At 33.8% G+C, this 14,424-nt stretch overlaps 1 protein-coding gene across 3 annotated transcripts in view; it reads right to left on the reverse strand.

Moving 5' to 3' along the window:
• Positions 1–541: 541 nt before the first annotated feature.
• The window catches only part of DBF4 (DBF4 zinc finger), a 29,952-nt gene continuing 16,069 nt past the window's right edge, over positions 542–14,424 (reverse strand). For 2 of the 3 annotated variants that reach the window (XM_015085883.3, XM_027071835.2), the window contains 6 exons: positions 12,225–12,261; positions 10,913–10,958; positions 7,803–7,931; positions 7,227–7,338; positions 3,979–4,103; positions 542–1,743 (listed from right to left, as the gene is read on the reverse strand). In XM_015085883.3, coding sequence (XP_014941369.1) covers positions 759–1,743; positions 3,979–4,103; positions 7,227–7,338; positions 7,803–7,931; positions 10,913–10,958; positions 12,225–12,261 — 1,434 coding nt within the window. In that variant the 3' untranslated portion in view covers positions 542–758. The remainder of the gene's footprint in view (positions 1,744–3,978; positions 4,104–7,226; positions 7,339–7,802; positions 7,932–10,912; positions 10,959–12,224; positions 12,262–14,424) is intronic. The other variant, XM_027071834.2, reaches the window with a different exon arrangement.

Raw genomic sequence — 14,424 nt, forward strand, 5'->3', positions numbered from 1 at the left:
TTTCTTGTATTTGACTATTTTTTCCCCTCAATTATTGAGTTGCTAAGTGCCCAATCAAAGGCAATCTTCACAATGCTTCAATACTTTTATTTATAGTTCAATGCCATCCTCCCTCTTTCATTTCCTGATACCAAATTAGGGGATAATGAGTCATTTTGGAAGAAAATCTTTCTAAAGGTGAATAATCAACAATGGGAAATTTATTCCATATAGTAGTTTGGCTAAGTTTTTCCCTTTATGGCTTCTATTTATCTCTTCAAATAACCTAACTCCTTGGTGCCAACACAGGAGCAGGGTCCACGTAGGTCAGTATCAAGTAATAATGACTTCCAAAACCCAAACACAGAAATTAATACGGTTTTTCCCTTTTGTGTGAAAATTAGGTTTTTAAAAGCAATATTCTCAGGTTATCATGGGAATCTTATTTTAATAGCCTTTGGAAAGAACTAGACTATCCAAATATATAATGCTAAATATTAATATACCCAAAATTTCACTTGAAGTTCAGTGACATAAAACATTATTCATAATTCTTAAAACATAGTGTGTAAAATAAGTCACAAGTTTATTCTACAATTTTCCTATAAAAGGTATCCAATTCTGTAGAAAAATGCAAACATCACCTTTATTGTTAATATTTACACTTAGTTCTGTAAACAAAGTTGGCAAAAAGAAAATAAACTAAGCATTCTCATACACATTATTAAAATTTTCAAGAATATGATCTTCATCACTTCTGAAAGGTATTTATTTCAAGTCTAAAAGCCAGTAAATGTAGAAGTTGAAGGGGAAGAGAAAAACACTGACAACAAATTATTTGAATTTTCTTCTTCCCAAATATCTAAAACATCACATATACCACTGTTTTCAGTGTAGCTTGTGAAACCCAGAAATTCTGACTTCTCTTCACTAGTCTGAAACAAATCTAGTAGAGATTGTACTGGTGAACTACAAATTCTGTTTCCTTCTTGTGTAATAAATTCAGTTCTTTTCTTATCTAATTCCACATTTGGTTCCAGATTTTCTTTTTTATTTCTTCCTAATAATATTTTCACTTTCCGATGGATCTTACCAGAAGGTAAACTATCCACATTGTTGAAGTTGCATTCACTGGGTTCCTCAGGGGGACTTTGGGATGGAGTCTTTGCCTGAACTGTTAGGTGCTCCTGTGAACTGTTTATTGCTAACAGACCAGAATCATGACCAACTATTGAATGAAGGTCCTTTTCCTTCACATCCTTTGCTGGAAAAAGCACAGTATCTGACTTTTGTTTTGGTTGAGATGCAGTATTATCCATACTGACGTTAGAAACTTGTACAGATGTCTGTAGCCTACATGGACAGCGATCTACACTTAGTTCTTCTAAGTCACTTTCATTTATCATTAATTTATGTTCAGAAATGTCAAGAATACATCCCTGTTTATTTTTATGTGGAAGTAGAAGTGTAAAATCTTGTTTTAGGTCATTTTCAACTGGATTTAACTTGGAACATTTACTATGTGCTTTCTCATCGAGTCCTCTCAATTCACTTGAAGGGCAGGGGATGCATTCTGAAATAAACACAAACTTCCGTTCAGGTTCCTGGACTTCTTTATACAGGAAACGCTGCTCAACTACCTGTACATTATTTTCCTTGAAGTCTTTCTGAGAAGTATGTTGCAATTCTAGCTTTTCTTTTGGTTCAGACCTTTTCAAGATACTTGCAGTAATAGGAGAAAGGGATCCAATACTGTATTTTATTCTTTATAAAACAAAAAGAAAAAATTAAATTGCTATAAAAATTCCTTAGTTTAAAGTCAAATTAGTATCTTTTAAAACTACTTATGTAGCTTATTTAGACAATAATACAAAAATACTGAAATCTTAACCCTTAGCCAAATTTACTTTAGATGTCTTTAAAGTAACAAACTGATATAGCTGAAAACTCTAGTGTACCCCCTCTTCTCATCTATGTTCTTCCCCTTCTTCCCAGAGGGAACCAGTTATCTTACTTAAATGTGATGTTTACAACTACTTTAACCATATAATTCAAAGAAAGAGGACAGTAAAGAGATATGGGTCTTCTCCTAATATTGTTCTCATTATCCTGAAAAATATCCTAACTTCTATGGTTTCATTTACATTAATACTGTCTCCTCATTTTACTTAACAATGTGGGGAATGAGTATTGGGACCTAAGGCAGAAACATATTCCCCACTTATATATATTTAAGTGTAAAATACCTAAGAACATATGGAGTCAGAAACCTGGTATCTTTATACTCTAAAAATGACAAAATAGTAATCCTGAAGTTTCACACATGTATTTGACCTGAAAACCTCTTCATGGCGTCTCTTAATATCCTTGGTATGCTAGTTTGTATTACACAATCCTACTAAATTATATACAGAGAGAAACTTACCAGCTCACTACTTATGTTTTCTGTTCTACATGTCACAGATAACACAGAAATATAGAATTCAGCCTGCCCTTTCAAAACCAGCAAGGACCATTTTATATTTATTTTGTTTATACTTTCACTCAAGAATTCCTCTTGAACAAATGGAGTATTAAAAATGTAAAATTACTAGTCCAATACTGCTCTCTCCTTTAATGTCTAGAGATGTTTAGGTGATGTGCACACAGATGATAATTATGCAGATAATATAATTAAGGAAAAACCAGTCTATATTTAAGTACTAGTTCAGAATTTGCTGCAGATTAAATTTTTAGGGAATTCTGAATTCTTACAGTAGCCCACATAATTATAGTTTTTTTTTTTTAAGAGAGAGTGAGAGAGCATGAGTGGCAGGGGGATGGGGGGGAGGCAGGGGAAGAAGGACAGAAGGAGGGAGGGAGAGGGAGAGAGTAGAGAGCAAAGGGAGCGAGGGAGAGAAAAACAGAGAATCTTAAGCAGGCTCCACACTCAGCACAGAAGCTGACATAGGGCTTGATCCCACAACCCTGAGGTCATGACCTGAGCAGAAATCAAGAGTCAAGGCTCAACCAACTGAGCCACCCAGGCGCTCCCCACATACTTTTAATAATTGAAAATATGGCTCCTCTCCAAATATCTTAAGTCAATAATAAACAACCATTCTGAATGTTACAGAAATAAATTTAGACTGTTCTACCTAGATATAATCAAAAGACTTTGCAGTTAATTTTCTGAACCTGTACCTTGATATATTTTCTAATCTTCCTTAAGCCTTAAGAGTAGACTAAAAACAGATATAAGGACTGAATAGCCTAATGAGTTACTATAAATTTTAGCAAGGGAAAGCAGGTCTTTTTATTTTGGATCTATGGGAATAATCTAACCAGGATCATTTAGTCAAAGTGCAGTAAACTGCTAATGAACAGTACTGTATTCATATTTCAAAGTTCTGTTAAGTACTATTAGTAAATATTATTGGCAAGTAGAATATAAGAAAAAAAAAACTTAGTGAAAGTATAAAGATTTAACAGAAGTAAGTAGAAGAAGGTTTATTTAAACTCCTTAAGATTAACTAAAAATTCTAGCTCTTTTAGTCCAAGAAGATGGTAAACTTTATGGTCCCACACCAGGGACTGACAAACTGTATAGCACATGGACCAAATCTAGTCTATCATTTATATATTTTTCAATAAAGTTTTATTGGAACACAGCGACACCCACTCACTTACACATATTGGATGTGGCTGCTTCCACTGAACAATGACAAAGCTAAGTAGTTGAAATAGGTATCTTATGGTTCACAAAGCCTAAAATATTTACTGTTTGCCAACTCCCCTTCTAGACTATAACAAGACTTGAAGACCTTAAAAGTAATCTAAAGTAAGCACTTTTGGTAGTGAAGAGGGGATGGGAGTGGGGAGAAAAGAAGTAATCAGTTCTTAATCATTTACATCCTGAAAAGATATATTCCTTCTAAAGAACGAAAAACTGATTTATTTTTAGTTTAATGAAACAGCTTAATATTCTGGTAAAATTTAAAACTTAGGTTGATATATTACCTTTTATTTCTAGGCATGTCTCTTTCATATTCCACAAAGTCAAAAATTAACTTAGATACAATATCATCAACAACTTGATAGTGATTACTCTGTGCAAAGTTTTTATGTTGCTCACTTAGAAGATGCTAAAACAAAAACAAAAATACACATAAATCATATAATTATATTCTTAAACGAACAGATTCCTTTTTGTTCAAGCTTTCTAATATTTTCATGCCCCTAAGATTAGGTTTCTCATAACTACTCCAAAGAAATATCCTTTACTAGAACTTCAAAGAATGTTAAGTAAAATAAATTTGTGGTTTAAATGGAACTACAAATAAACTACATCAGAAAATAAAGATAAAGATGAAGAAATACAACAGTAACATTTAGCATTTAGAGTGTGCTAATACTCTTAAGACAGTATTTCTCTTTATTTTATTTCATTCTTACACAATTACCACTAAGTAAATATGGTAGGGCCTATAAAATATTAAATGAATGAAATGTTACAGTTTAACATATAGGAATCCAAAAGGCGATTATAAAGACAAGTGAAATAAATGCTGTGAGGTACAAAAAAAGAAAGAATTCACTATTGAGGAACACATTTGAGAATGAGCAAGTAAACCATCTCAATTACCCAATGCTTATAATAGAGAATATGGAAATTATATTCTCAGTCTTTTTTTTTTTTAATTGAAGTTTAGTTGACAGTTACTCTCAGTCTTAAGTGTGGTGCAGAATAGTAAACAAGTTCAGTGTACTGGGATAAAACTCAAAGGAAACACAGTTTCTGCTAAATAGGTGGAATCTCCAGGCTAATTCTATTATTTCTCTGTCAGCTGATAAGGGAATTGCACCTAGAAGGCTGTACCAAGTGACTGTGCAAGAACCTCACTTCCGTTTCTCTAGTTTCATGTAACTTTTGATGATTTGACTGTATTTCCAAAAACTAAAGTCTCCAGTGATTACAAGAAACAAAAGTATTCTGGACTATTCCTTCCTAAGTTGCAAAATTGCCCACATACAAATTATCTATGCCCAGTAATGTTAAACAAATGAGAAATGATTAAAATGTAAAAAGAAACCTTAACTTTTAAGTTTAGATTCCATTTACTCATGTCTTTAGGAGAAAGAAAATTAATTTTAATAAATTAAGAAAACAGTCTCCTAACTTTTATGTAGCTGTCCTCTACCTCCACCTACCTCTTCTCTGAAGTCCTGACTTAAATGTCGCTTTTTCAATAGAGTTTTCTATGTCCCTTATCCAGTGTTAAGTACCCTCTCATTATTTGTTATCATTGCACTGTATACTTCACTTTTTTGATACTATCCTACTTGCAAAGGCATGTTTTGTATCAATCTTCTCTCTCATACCATAAACTATCTAAGGGAAAGGAATATGTCTGCCTTGCTTGTTGCTTAATCTCCAGTAATCAAATCTGCTAAATGAATGCCTTGATACAGGTGGAACTGAATCCCTAAAACCTAAGATTCAGAAAAACAAAATAATTTCTTTATTCTCAGCAACTAAGAAACAGATACATAAAAACTGTAATAACAAATGATTTTAAAATATAAATCCCAACATCTACTACTTTTCCTTCCTTGTGTCAGTGACCAGGTTTTCATTTTTCAGTCCTAACATTTTTTGAACATTAAATGAGGATCACAAATTGGTATTAAAGAAAACATCCATTAGAGATTATTCCATTTTAATAACAGCAAAGCAAAATTTCAGGACCAATCTATAACTTAAATTTCAAAATGATTTTTTGGGAAGAGGAAATATTTCTAGGATGGTTTTAGCTTCTTCTGATTAAAAATAATTTTAGGGCTCCTGGGTGGCTCAGGTTGGTAAATTGTCTGGCTCTTGACTTTGGCTCAGGTCATGATCTCAAGGTTCGTGGGATCGTGACCCACATCAGGCTCTGTGCTGACAGTGCGGATCCTGTTTGGGATTCTCTCTTTCCCTCTCTGTCTTTCCTCTGCACATGTACAAGCCTATATACCCAGTGTTTTCTCTGTCCCCCTCTCTCTCAAAATAAACATTTAAAAAAATAATTTTAAAGTAACCCTACATTTCTCCTTTATTACGTAAATAAAACACAAAATACTAACACAAAATACTGATATATTTTGGGTTATAAAACAATCAAACTTCAACTTAGAGTCTAAAAACAGAAATAGCTTATTTCTTAGATATTTATAAATATTATTCTTTCTCCTTAAACTTTTTCACCACCTTCTACCAAACTAAACACCAAACATACATATCCACTAAAATGACCAACTCAAATAATAACACCTAAAATTTAATAAACACAGCTCCCACCACTGTCCAAGGTCACACAAACAGGAAGCCAGGATTCAAAGCTGGGTAGCAGGATCCAAACAAAGCTTTCGTTTTTTTTTTTAATTTATTTATCACTTTACAAACTGCATCTTCATCCCGTACCCCTTCCAATTATTCTATTTCTCTTTCTGCTAATTCAAAGAATTCTACTTTCTTCTCATCCTCCTATTAGTTAATCATATGCTCATTTTTTAATTCCTCAGACCTGAAGCATCTTCTCTTACTCCGAACATCCAATCCACTGGCAAATCCCCTTCACCCCATCTTTAAATATATCCACAATCTGACCAGACCACATCACTTCCACTAGGTCATCACTACCAGTTTAATGTTTTTTTCAATCCCATCAAATCAGTTTAATTTAGCACTTTTGCACTGCTTATTTCAATATCCATGAGTCTTGTTCCCTCACTTCCTAGGTTTCTACTTCAATTTCACTTTACTGAATCACAATATTGCATTCAATATTCAGTTATCTAGGTTTTCCTTATGTAGTCTAAATAAGTATCAACACTCCCATTCCTGCTTTACAGTTTCTCACAGCACTGATCTCATGTTCTTTTTACTTTTCTTACCATGTGGTTACCTATCCCCCACCCCCTTCCAAAGAATGTAATTTTCACAAGGGTAGGGAATTGGTCTCTTTTGTTCAGTGCTGTTTGCTCAGAGTAGTGACTGGTATAACACAGGTACTTAATAAATATTTGCTGAGTTAATGAATAAAAATGAATTTTTCAAAATATTATTTTCCCACTTTGGGTTCTTAAAATTTAAGATAATTCTATAAAAAAGAAATACATGCTACTTACAAGTTATGAACCACAATCAGAAAAATAAGCTAAAATTTAAATAGTAAATATTCATAGTTTTAGAAATATCAACCCCCTAAGTATAAAATGACACTTACAGTTTCAAGATCTTCATATTTCTGCAAGCAACATTCACAGTACCCTTTTTTTTTCTTCTCTTTCAACTGGAGTTGAATTGGGATTCCACATTTATTGCCATCTGTTTGGATTCTGATAGAAATATACGGTAAAAGAATTAACTCCTGAACATTAAGGAGTAATTTATAAAGTGTACCGTCCTCAACTATCAAACAATCTGCTATAATCTCCAGAGATTTATATCAATAAATACTTTTAAATATATTTCTTTTTAAGAAATTAAGAAGCAAACTAAGAATGCAGTAATTATTCTGTAGAATATTGTAGATTACTTAGGAGATATAACACATTTTAATCGTAAATATCTGTAAGCCACCCCTCAACCTCAATCTATTGATCTGTCTAAATCTGACTTAGAAGAGATTCAGACTTCTAATCTAGCAGAGAGCCATTAAAAATACACAAGGGGTAAAACCGTAACAGTGATCAAACATAAATACACACACACACACACACACACACACACCACCATGGCTAAATGAATTATTTTAAATATTTGCTTAAATCGAAAAAAATCACTTAAAGGTTAAACCAACCTTAGTTTAACCTGCGTTTGCTTCTGGATGCTAGATGGCTTATCTACATCAAATGGACTGGAGGGCTTCTGAATAGAATAATTTATAAAAGGCATATTGGTCAGCTGAAGATAAAATGGTCTATAAAGTCTAAAAAAGTAAAAAGACAAATACATGAAATTCTTTAGGGTGAAAAAAAAACACAACTGAAGTCTTCTATTTCAAAAACATGGAATTCATCTAGAATCTGAAATAACAGAAATCAGTTAGGCTTTCCTTCCCCATTCCTAGACCTAATTCTTTTCTTAAAAACAAACATTTTAAAAAGAATATGGTAAAATAACACAAAACTTACTATCTTAACCATTTTTTTAAAAGTAATCTCTATGTACAGCATGGGGCTCAAACTCATGAGTGACATCAAAAGTCACAGGCTCTACTGACTGAGCCAGCCAGGTGCCCCTATTTTACCCATTTTTAAATGTACACTTCAGCTGCATTAAGTACATTTACAGGGTTTTCCAACCATTAACACTGTCCATCTCTAGAACTCTTTTCATCTTTGAAAACAGCAATTCTCTACCATTAAACAGTAATTCATTCTCCCTTCCCCACCAACCCTTGACACATCTCATTAAATGGAATCATGTAGTATTTTTCCACTTATTTCACTTAGCGTAATGTCCTCAAGGTTCATCCATGTGTCAAAAACTAATTCCTTTTTAAGGTTGAATAATAACCATTTTATGTATATACCATATCATCCACTCATTGGTTGATGGATATATGGATTGCTTCTGCTGCTGGGCTACTATGAACAGTACTACCACCAACATGGAATGTGCAAGTCTTGCTTTCAACTCCTTTGGATATATACCCAGAAGTGAAACTCCTAGATCATATCATAGTTGCAATTTTATGAAGAACCTCCATACTGTTTTCCATAGTGGTCACACTATTTTACAATCCCACCAACAGTGCACAAGGGTTCCAATTCCTCCACATCCTTGCCAATACCTATTATTCTGATTTGTTTTTAATAACAGCCATCCTAATGGTGTGCGGTGATAGATATCTCATAGTGGTTTTGATTTGCATTTCTCTGGTAATTAGTGATGTTGAACATCTTTCCATGTATTTGTTGGCAATTTGTTTGGAGAAACATCAAGTCCTGTGTCATTTTTAAAATCTGATAATTTGATTTTCTGTTGGCTTTTTAATATTACATTTTTTAAATTAAGTTTTTAATTCCAGTACAGTTAAAATAGTTATTACATCAGTTTCAGGTGTATAATATAGTGATTCAACAATTCCATACATCACCGAATGCTCCTCCTGTTTGCCCCAGGCATTATGCAAACTATAGTTTCTATGTTGCCTCTTCGCAGGCTGTGGTCTCTTTAAGGGCAGGAACCTAGCTATCACATGCCCTTCCAACTCACTAGTAAGTCAGCTGACTTTTAAATCTCTAAGATCCAAGTCCTGCTGGTTATACAAAATCAGGGAACTCAGCTGTTCTGGTTTTCAAAGCCAGACATTATAGGGATTCATCCTCCCCTTGTGGGCTGCCTGGTGCTTTCACCTCTCCAAGCCAGGGCCTGCAGCTCCCAATCACCATTTCTGCCCTTTCTAATCTTTCAGATGTGGCTTCTTCTCCACATCTAGTTGTGAAGTTTGTTCTGCCAGTCTTCAGTTGGTTCTCTGGTTTATTCATTCAGATGCAAGTGCTAACTAGTTGTAAACATGGAATAGGTTGAGGATCCTCCTCCACTATCTTCCCAAGCTCCACCCCGACCCCCCATATTACACTATATTAGATAAAGGATTTAAAAATATCTTCTCCCATTCCATGGTTTGCCTTTTCACTGCTGTGCACAGGAATTTATAATTTTGATCTAATCCAATTTATTTTATCTTTTGTTGCTTGTACTTTTGGTATCATATTCAAGAAATCATTGCAAAATCCAGTGTCATAAAGCTTTCCCCTTGTTTTCTTCCAAGAGTTTTATAGTTATAAGTCTTTGATCTATTTTGAGTTAATTTTATGTATGGTATAAATTAATAGTCCAACTTCATTCTTCTGCATGTGCATATGTAGTTTCCCCACTACTATTTGCTAAAGACTGTCCTTTCCCCACTGAATAATGCTGGCAACCATTTGCCCACACATGTAAAGATTTTACTTCTTAGCTCTTTATTCTTTTCCATTGGTTTACACATCTGTCTTTATGTCGATAACAAGTTGTTCTGATTACTGTAGCTTTTAGTAAATTCCAAAATCATGAAGTCTAGATCTTCAATTTTGTTCTATCAAGATTGCTTTGGGTGTTTGTGGTCCCTTGCCATTTGGTATGAATTTTAGGATGTATTTCTCACTTTCTGCAAAAAACGTCATTGGGATTTTGACAGGGATTGCACTGAATCTGTAGATCGCTTTGGGCAGTACTGACATGTTGGCAGTCTGAGGTATTCCAATCTATGAACTTGGGATATCTTTCCATATACTGGTGCCTTCTCTAGGCCTAACTTTGAATTGCATTTTTTTTCCTCATAGTAATACGTTTCATAAAAAGAAGCACTCAACACATCTTTGTCACCTCAATGAGTACCCAAAATTAATCACACATGTCTAAAGGAGTAACTAGAAGGTTAAGAAAAAGTTATCTAATTCTCATGTCAAATTAATTTCCTTGTATACAGTCTTCATTAAGATTACTCTTTGAAACTTCAGAATGAGTTCAAGAAAACTACTAAAGGTTATTCTCAGATTTTGTACTTCCAAATATTACCTAATAATTTCTTTTTCACAAAGTAGAAGCAATCTTTAAACAGTATTTCTAAATCATTAGGTACTGCATTTAGCTAGCAAATCATTATTTGAAATATTAAAAAAATGAGCTGGTTTCATGACTGCTCTAAACCAAATATTTCAAGGAATTATCATCTACAACATACTGAAACTAAATTAAGCTAAAAATTGCTTAATTTTTGAGCAAAAATTAATTAACACTACTTTCTCCAACTTGTGCACCTGCCTATTAGTATAACTCTAACAAAGAGACCTAATAATATTAGTGGAGATAGCTTAATCAATTAGATTTTTTTTCTTTTAACTGAACTTAGATACTTACTGGCTCATATCCTCCACCTTTACAAAAGGTTTTTTAAGTCTACCTGCTTGAGAACAAACAAAACATTATTATTAGATATGTATAAATCCAAGAAATTAAAAAAAAATACTCTGGCTAAAAATCCCACCCAACTATGTACAGGTCCTCAATTTACAATCAGGATACACCTCAATAAACCCATTTTAAGTTGAAAATATTTTAAGATGAAAATGCACCTAATCTATCAAACATCATAGCTTAGCCCTAGCCTAACTTAAAGCATGCTCAGAACACTTACATTAGCTTATAGTTGGACAAAATCATCTAACCCAAAGCCCAATTTTATAATAAAATGCTGACTATCTGATGTAATTTATTGAAAACTATACTGAAAGTGAAAAACAGAATGGTTTTAAGCATACTGGTTGTTTACCCTTACGACCACGTAAATGAATGGGAGCTGCAGCTCCCTGCCGTTTCCCGTCATGAGTATTGTATGGCATACTGCCAGCCCGGGAAAAGGTCAATATTCAAAATGTGAAGTACGATGTCTACTGAATGTGTATTACTTTTGTAACATTGTAAAGATGGAAAATTATAAGCCAAACCATTGTAAATTGAGGACCATCTATATCCATTATCCATTTCATTTCAACTCAAAGTTTTAAGCCTCAGGTGAGATATTTTACAATACCAGCCCATTTCCAAAATACCAGAAGTTCTGTCTATATCCTGAGATTCTTAAACTGAAGGGATCCCCCAAAAGATCTATGAATAGAATTCAGGAGAATAATGAGCTAAAACAGGAAAAAATTTCAACTTTTATTTTCACTGATCTCTAACCAAAATTTAACATTTCCTCCAGTTATGCATATAAGGAACAGGATCACAGTGGTATTAGCAGTGCCTGTAATTCGGATACTGAATAAAAGAAATACTTTCATATTAGTTATTACAGATATTCGAAAGCACCACTGATAGCTTACCACTGCAAAATTACAATAGCAATTAGAATCACTGCTAGAACTCATTTTTAATGTGTAAAAAAAATCAAGTATATCATGATTTCATAACTCAAAATATTCTGACAACTGAATTTCATTTACTGACTTTCTCAGTAATCTAATAATTTTTCAAATGTTTTTAAAAACATTATTCTGAAAAGGGGTCCATAAGTTTCACCAGACTACCATAGGTGTCCATATTCTAAAAAAGGCTAAGACCTACTGAACGAGTTCCCTGAAGTGTTGTTTACATGATTTTTCAGAGGAGTTTTATATGTTCTATTTTCTAAAGGCAAATCCAACACACTTAAGGATATCAAAATACTTACTTCTTGCTTTCTGTGTACCAATACCTACTCTTTTCCCCTAAAAAGAAAAAAAAAGAAAAAAAGTGAAAACACTGGATTTGAAAGTACTGTGACAATGGCAACTGCAATGGCTCTTTTTATCCTGAAGACCATCATACAGGGAAAGTATTAAATAAAAAAGGGTAATTACTGTAGTTTTGGTGGGGGGGAGAGAAGCTTGCTTTTAAAAATCAACTCAACCAAAGACATGAAACAGTGAACATAATACAAGCTCACTTTTATAATGCACCCCCAAAATACCTTGCATTCTAGCTATAATTGTTTTTGTCTTCACAGAAAGAAATCAACCAATGAGGAAAAGGTACAGTTAATGAAATAATCTAAAAGTCATTGTAAGTTATTTTTATGCCTTTACTCAACAAAACATTTGTGACAGAATGAACAAAGGAATTATTGAAATATTACAGTCTGTCAATTCCTGTCAAGGTGGAATATGTTCAATATGGTTAATCAATCCCCCTGATTACAAGTAAAACTCTGGATAAAATACAATAAGCAACTACAGGAGAACAGAAAAGTAAACAAAAGCAGACGTACTGTAGAAAGAATCCAAAACTTAGGCTACCTTTAAGGGACTACACTTCCCATCCTCCCCTTTATCTCACAATGTAACCTCTAATCACAGAGTTGGCAGCAATTAGTGGAGCCAGTGGCTAAAACTTCTATATAAACCACATATTTCCTGTAGTCCCAAGAGTACAAAGGAAATCCATGGACTATTTTTTCCTTTTCTCCCACAGTTCTACCTCAGGGTGGATTCCAGTTATCAAACTGCAGTTGTAGGTGCCATAGGCAACTAAAATTGAGAAATCCTGACATTCTAAACATAAGAATAAGGGAAAGGGCCATTGTAGGCTGGAGAGTGAAGGGTAGACTGCAGAAAGTAGCAAGTTGGAGAAAGGGATCCTTAATTACCTATATATATATCCAAAATAGGTGTTAGGCTTAACTTCAAGGCTTTGAAAATAGAACTAAGATTTAAACACTGCCCAAGCCTTTGACTAACCTATAAGTGATACATGTGCAGAACAAACAGCTGCATACAAATCTTTGAAAACCAAAACGGAGACTGGAAGTGCTATGTACAGAAATTGAGACAGAACTGATAGTTTGAACAAAACTTGACAAATGTTTGCTAAAACAATCACACACACAAAACCCCCAATCACAACAGCAACAAAATCAGCATTCTCCAGAGTACTGTAATAGCTCTGGAAGTCTATACAACATAAATTTGCAATATTTAATATAAATCAAAAATTATTTGACATATTAAGTATCAGTAAAAACATGATCAATTCTTGAGGGAAAAAGACAATCAGATGCCAACCCCAAGATGTTCCCAATGTCAAAATTATCAGAGAAAGACTTTAAGGGTAAACACAGTTAAAATGAATGGGAAAATACAAGTTCTCTGCAAAAAGACAAACTATTTAAAAATAATCAAATGTAGAAGTGAAAAATACATGATTTGGAATTAACTGGATGGGCTTAAAAACACAGATGATCCACTGAAGTGTCAGAGAATTGGAAGACATCAATAAAAATCTTTACTTAGAAGAACAGAGGGAAAAAAAGGTGGGCGGGGGAATGAACAGTCCCTCAGGGACCCAATAAGCACCTTGTTTGTATTCTACTATAATTAACAAAAAAAGGTCTAAAATTAGTGTTACTGGAGATGCAGAAATAGAAGAAACAGAATGAAGAAAAACAAGTTTAACAAAATAGCTCAAACTTCCCAAACATTAAGTTTATAGATTTCAGAAGCTTAGTGAACAACAAACAGAATCATCTCAAAGTAAACCATGCTGAGGCATAACACAAACTGTTGAAAACCAAAGATAAATTAAAAATTTTGGAAGTACATAGAGAAAAATGATCATTATATATAAGAAAACAACAATCGAATGACTCCAGATTTTTCATCAAAATCCGTGGAAACAAGATAGTTGTAGAACACCTGTAAAAGTACTAAAATAAAGGGGCGCCTGGGTGGCTCAGTCGGTTAAGCATCCGACTTCAGCTCAGGTCATGATCCCGCGGTCCGTGAGTTTGAGCCCCACGTCGGGCTCTGGGATGATGGCTCAGAGCCTGGAGCCTGCTTCCGATTCTGTGTCTCCCTCTCTCTCTGCCCCTCCCCTGTTCATGCTCTGTCTCTGTC

The sequence above is a fragment of the Acinonyx jubatus genome, chromosome A2 (genome assembly GCF_027475565.1).
Source record: "Acinonyx jubatus isolate Ajub_Pintada_27869175 chromosome A2, VMU_Ajub_asm_v1.0, whole genome shotgun sequence".
NCBI classification, from domain to species: Eukaryota; Metazoa; Chordata; class Mammalia; order Carnivora; family Felidae; genus Acinonyx; species Acinonyx jubatus.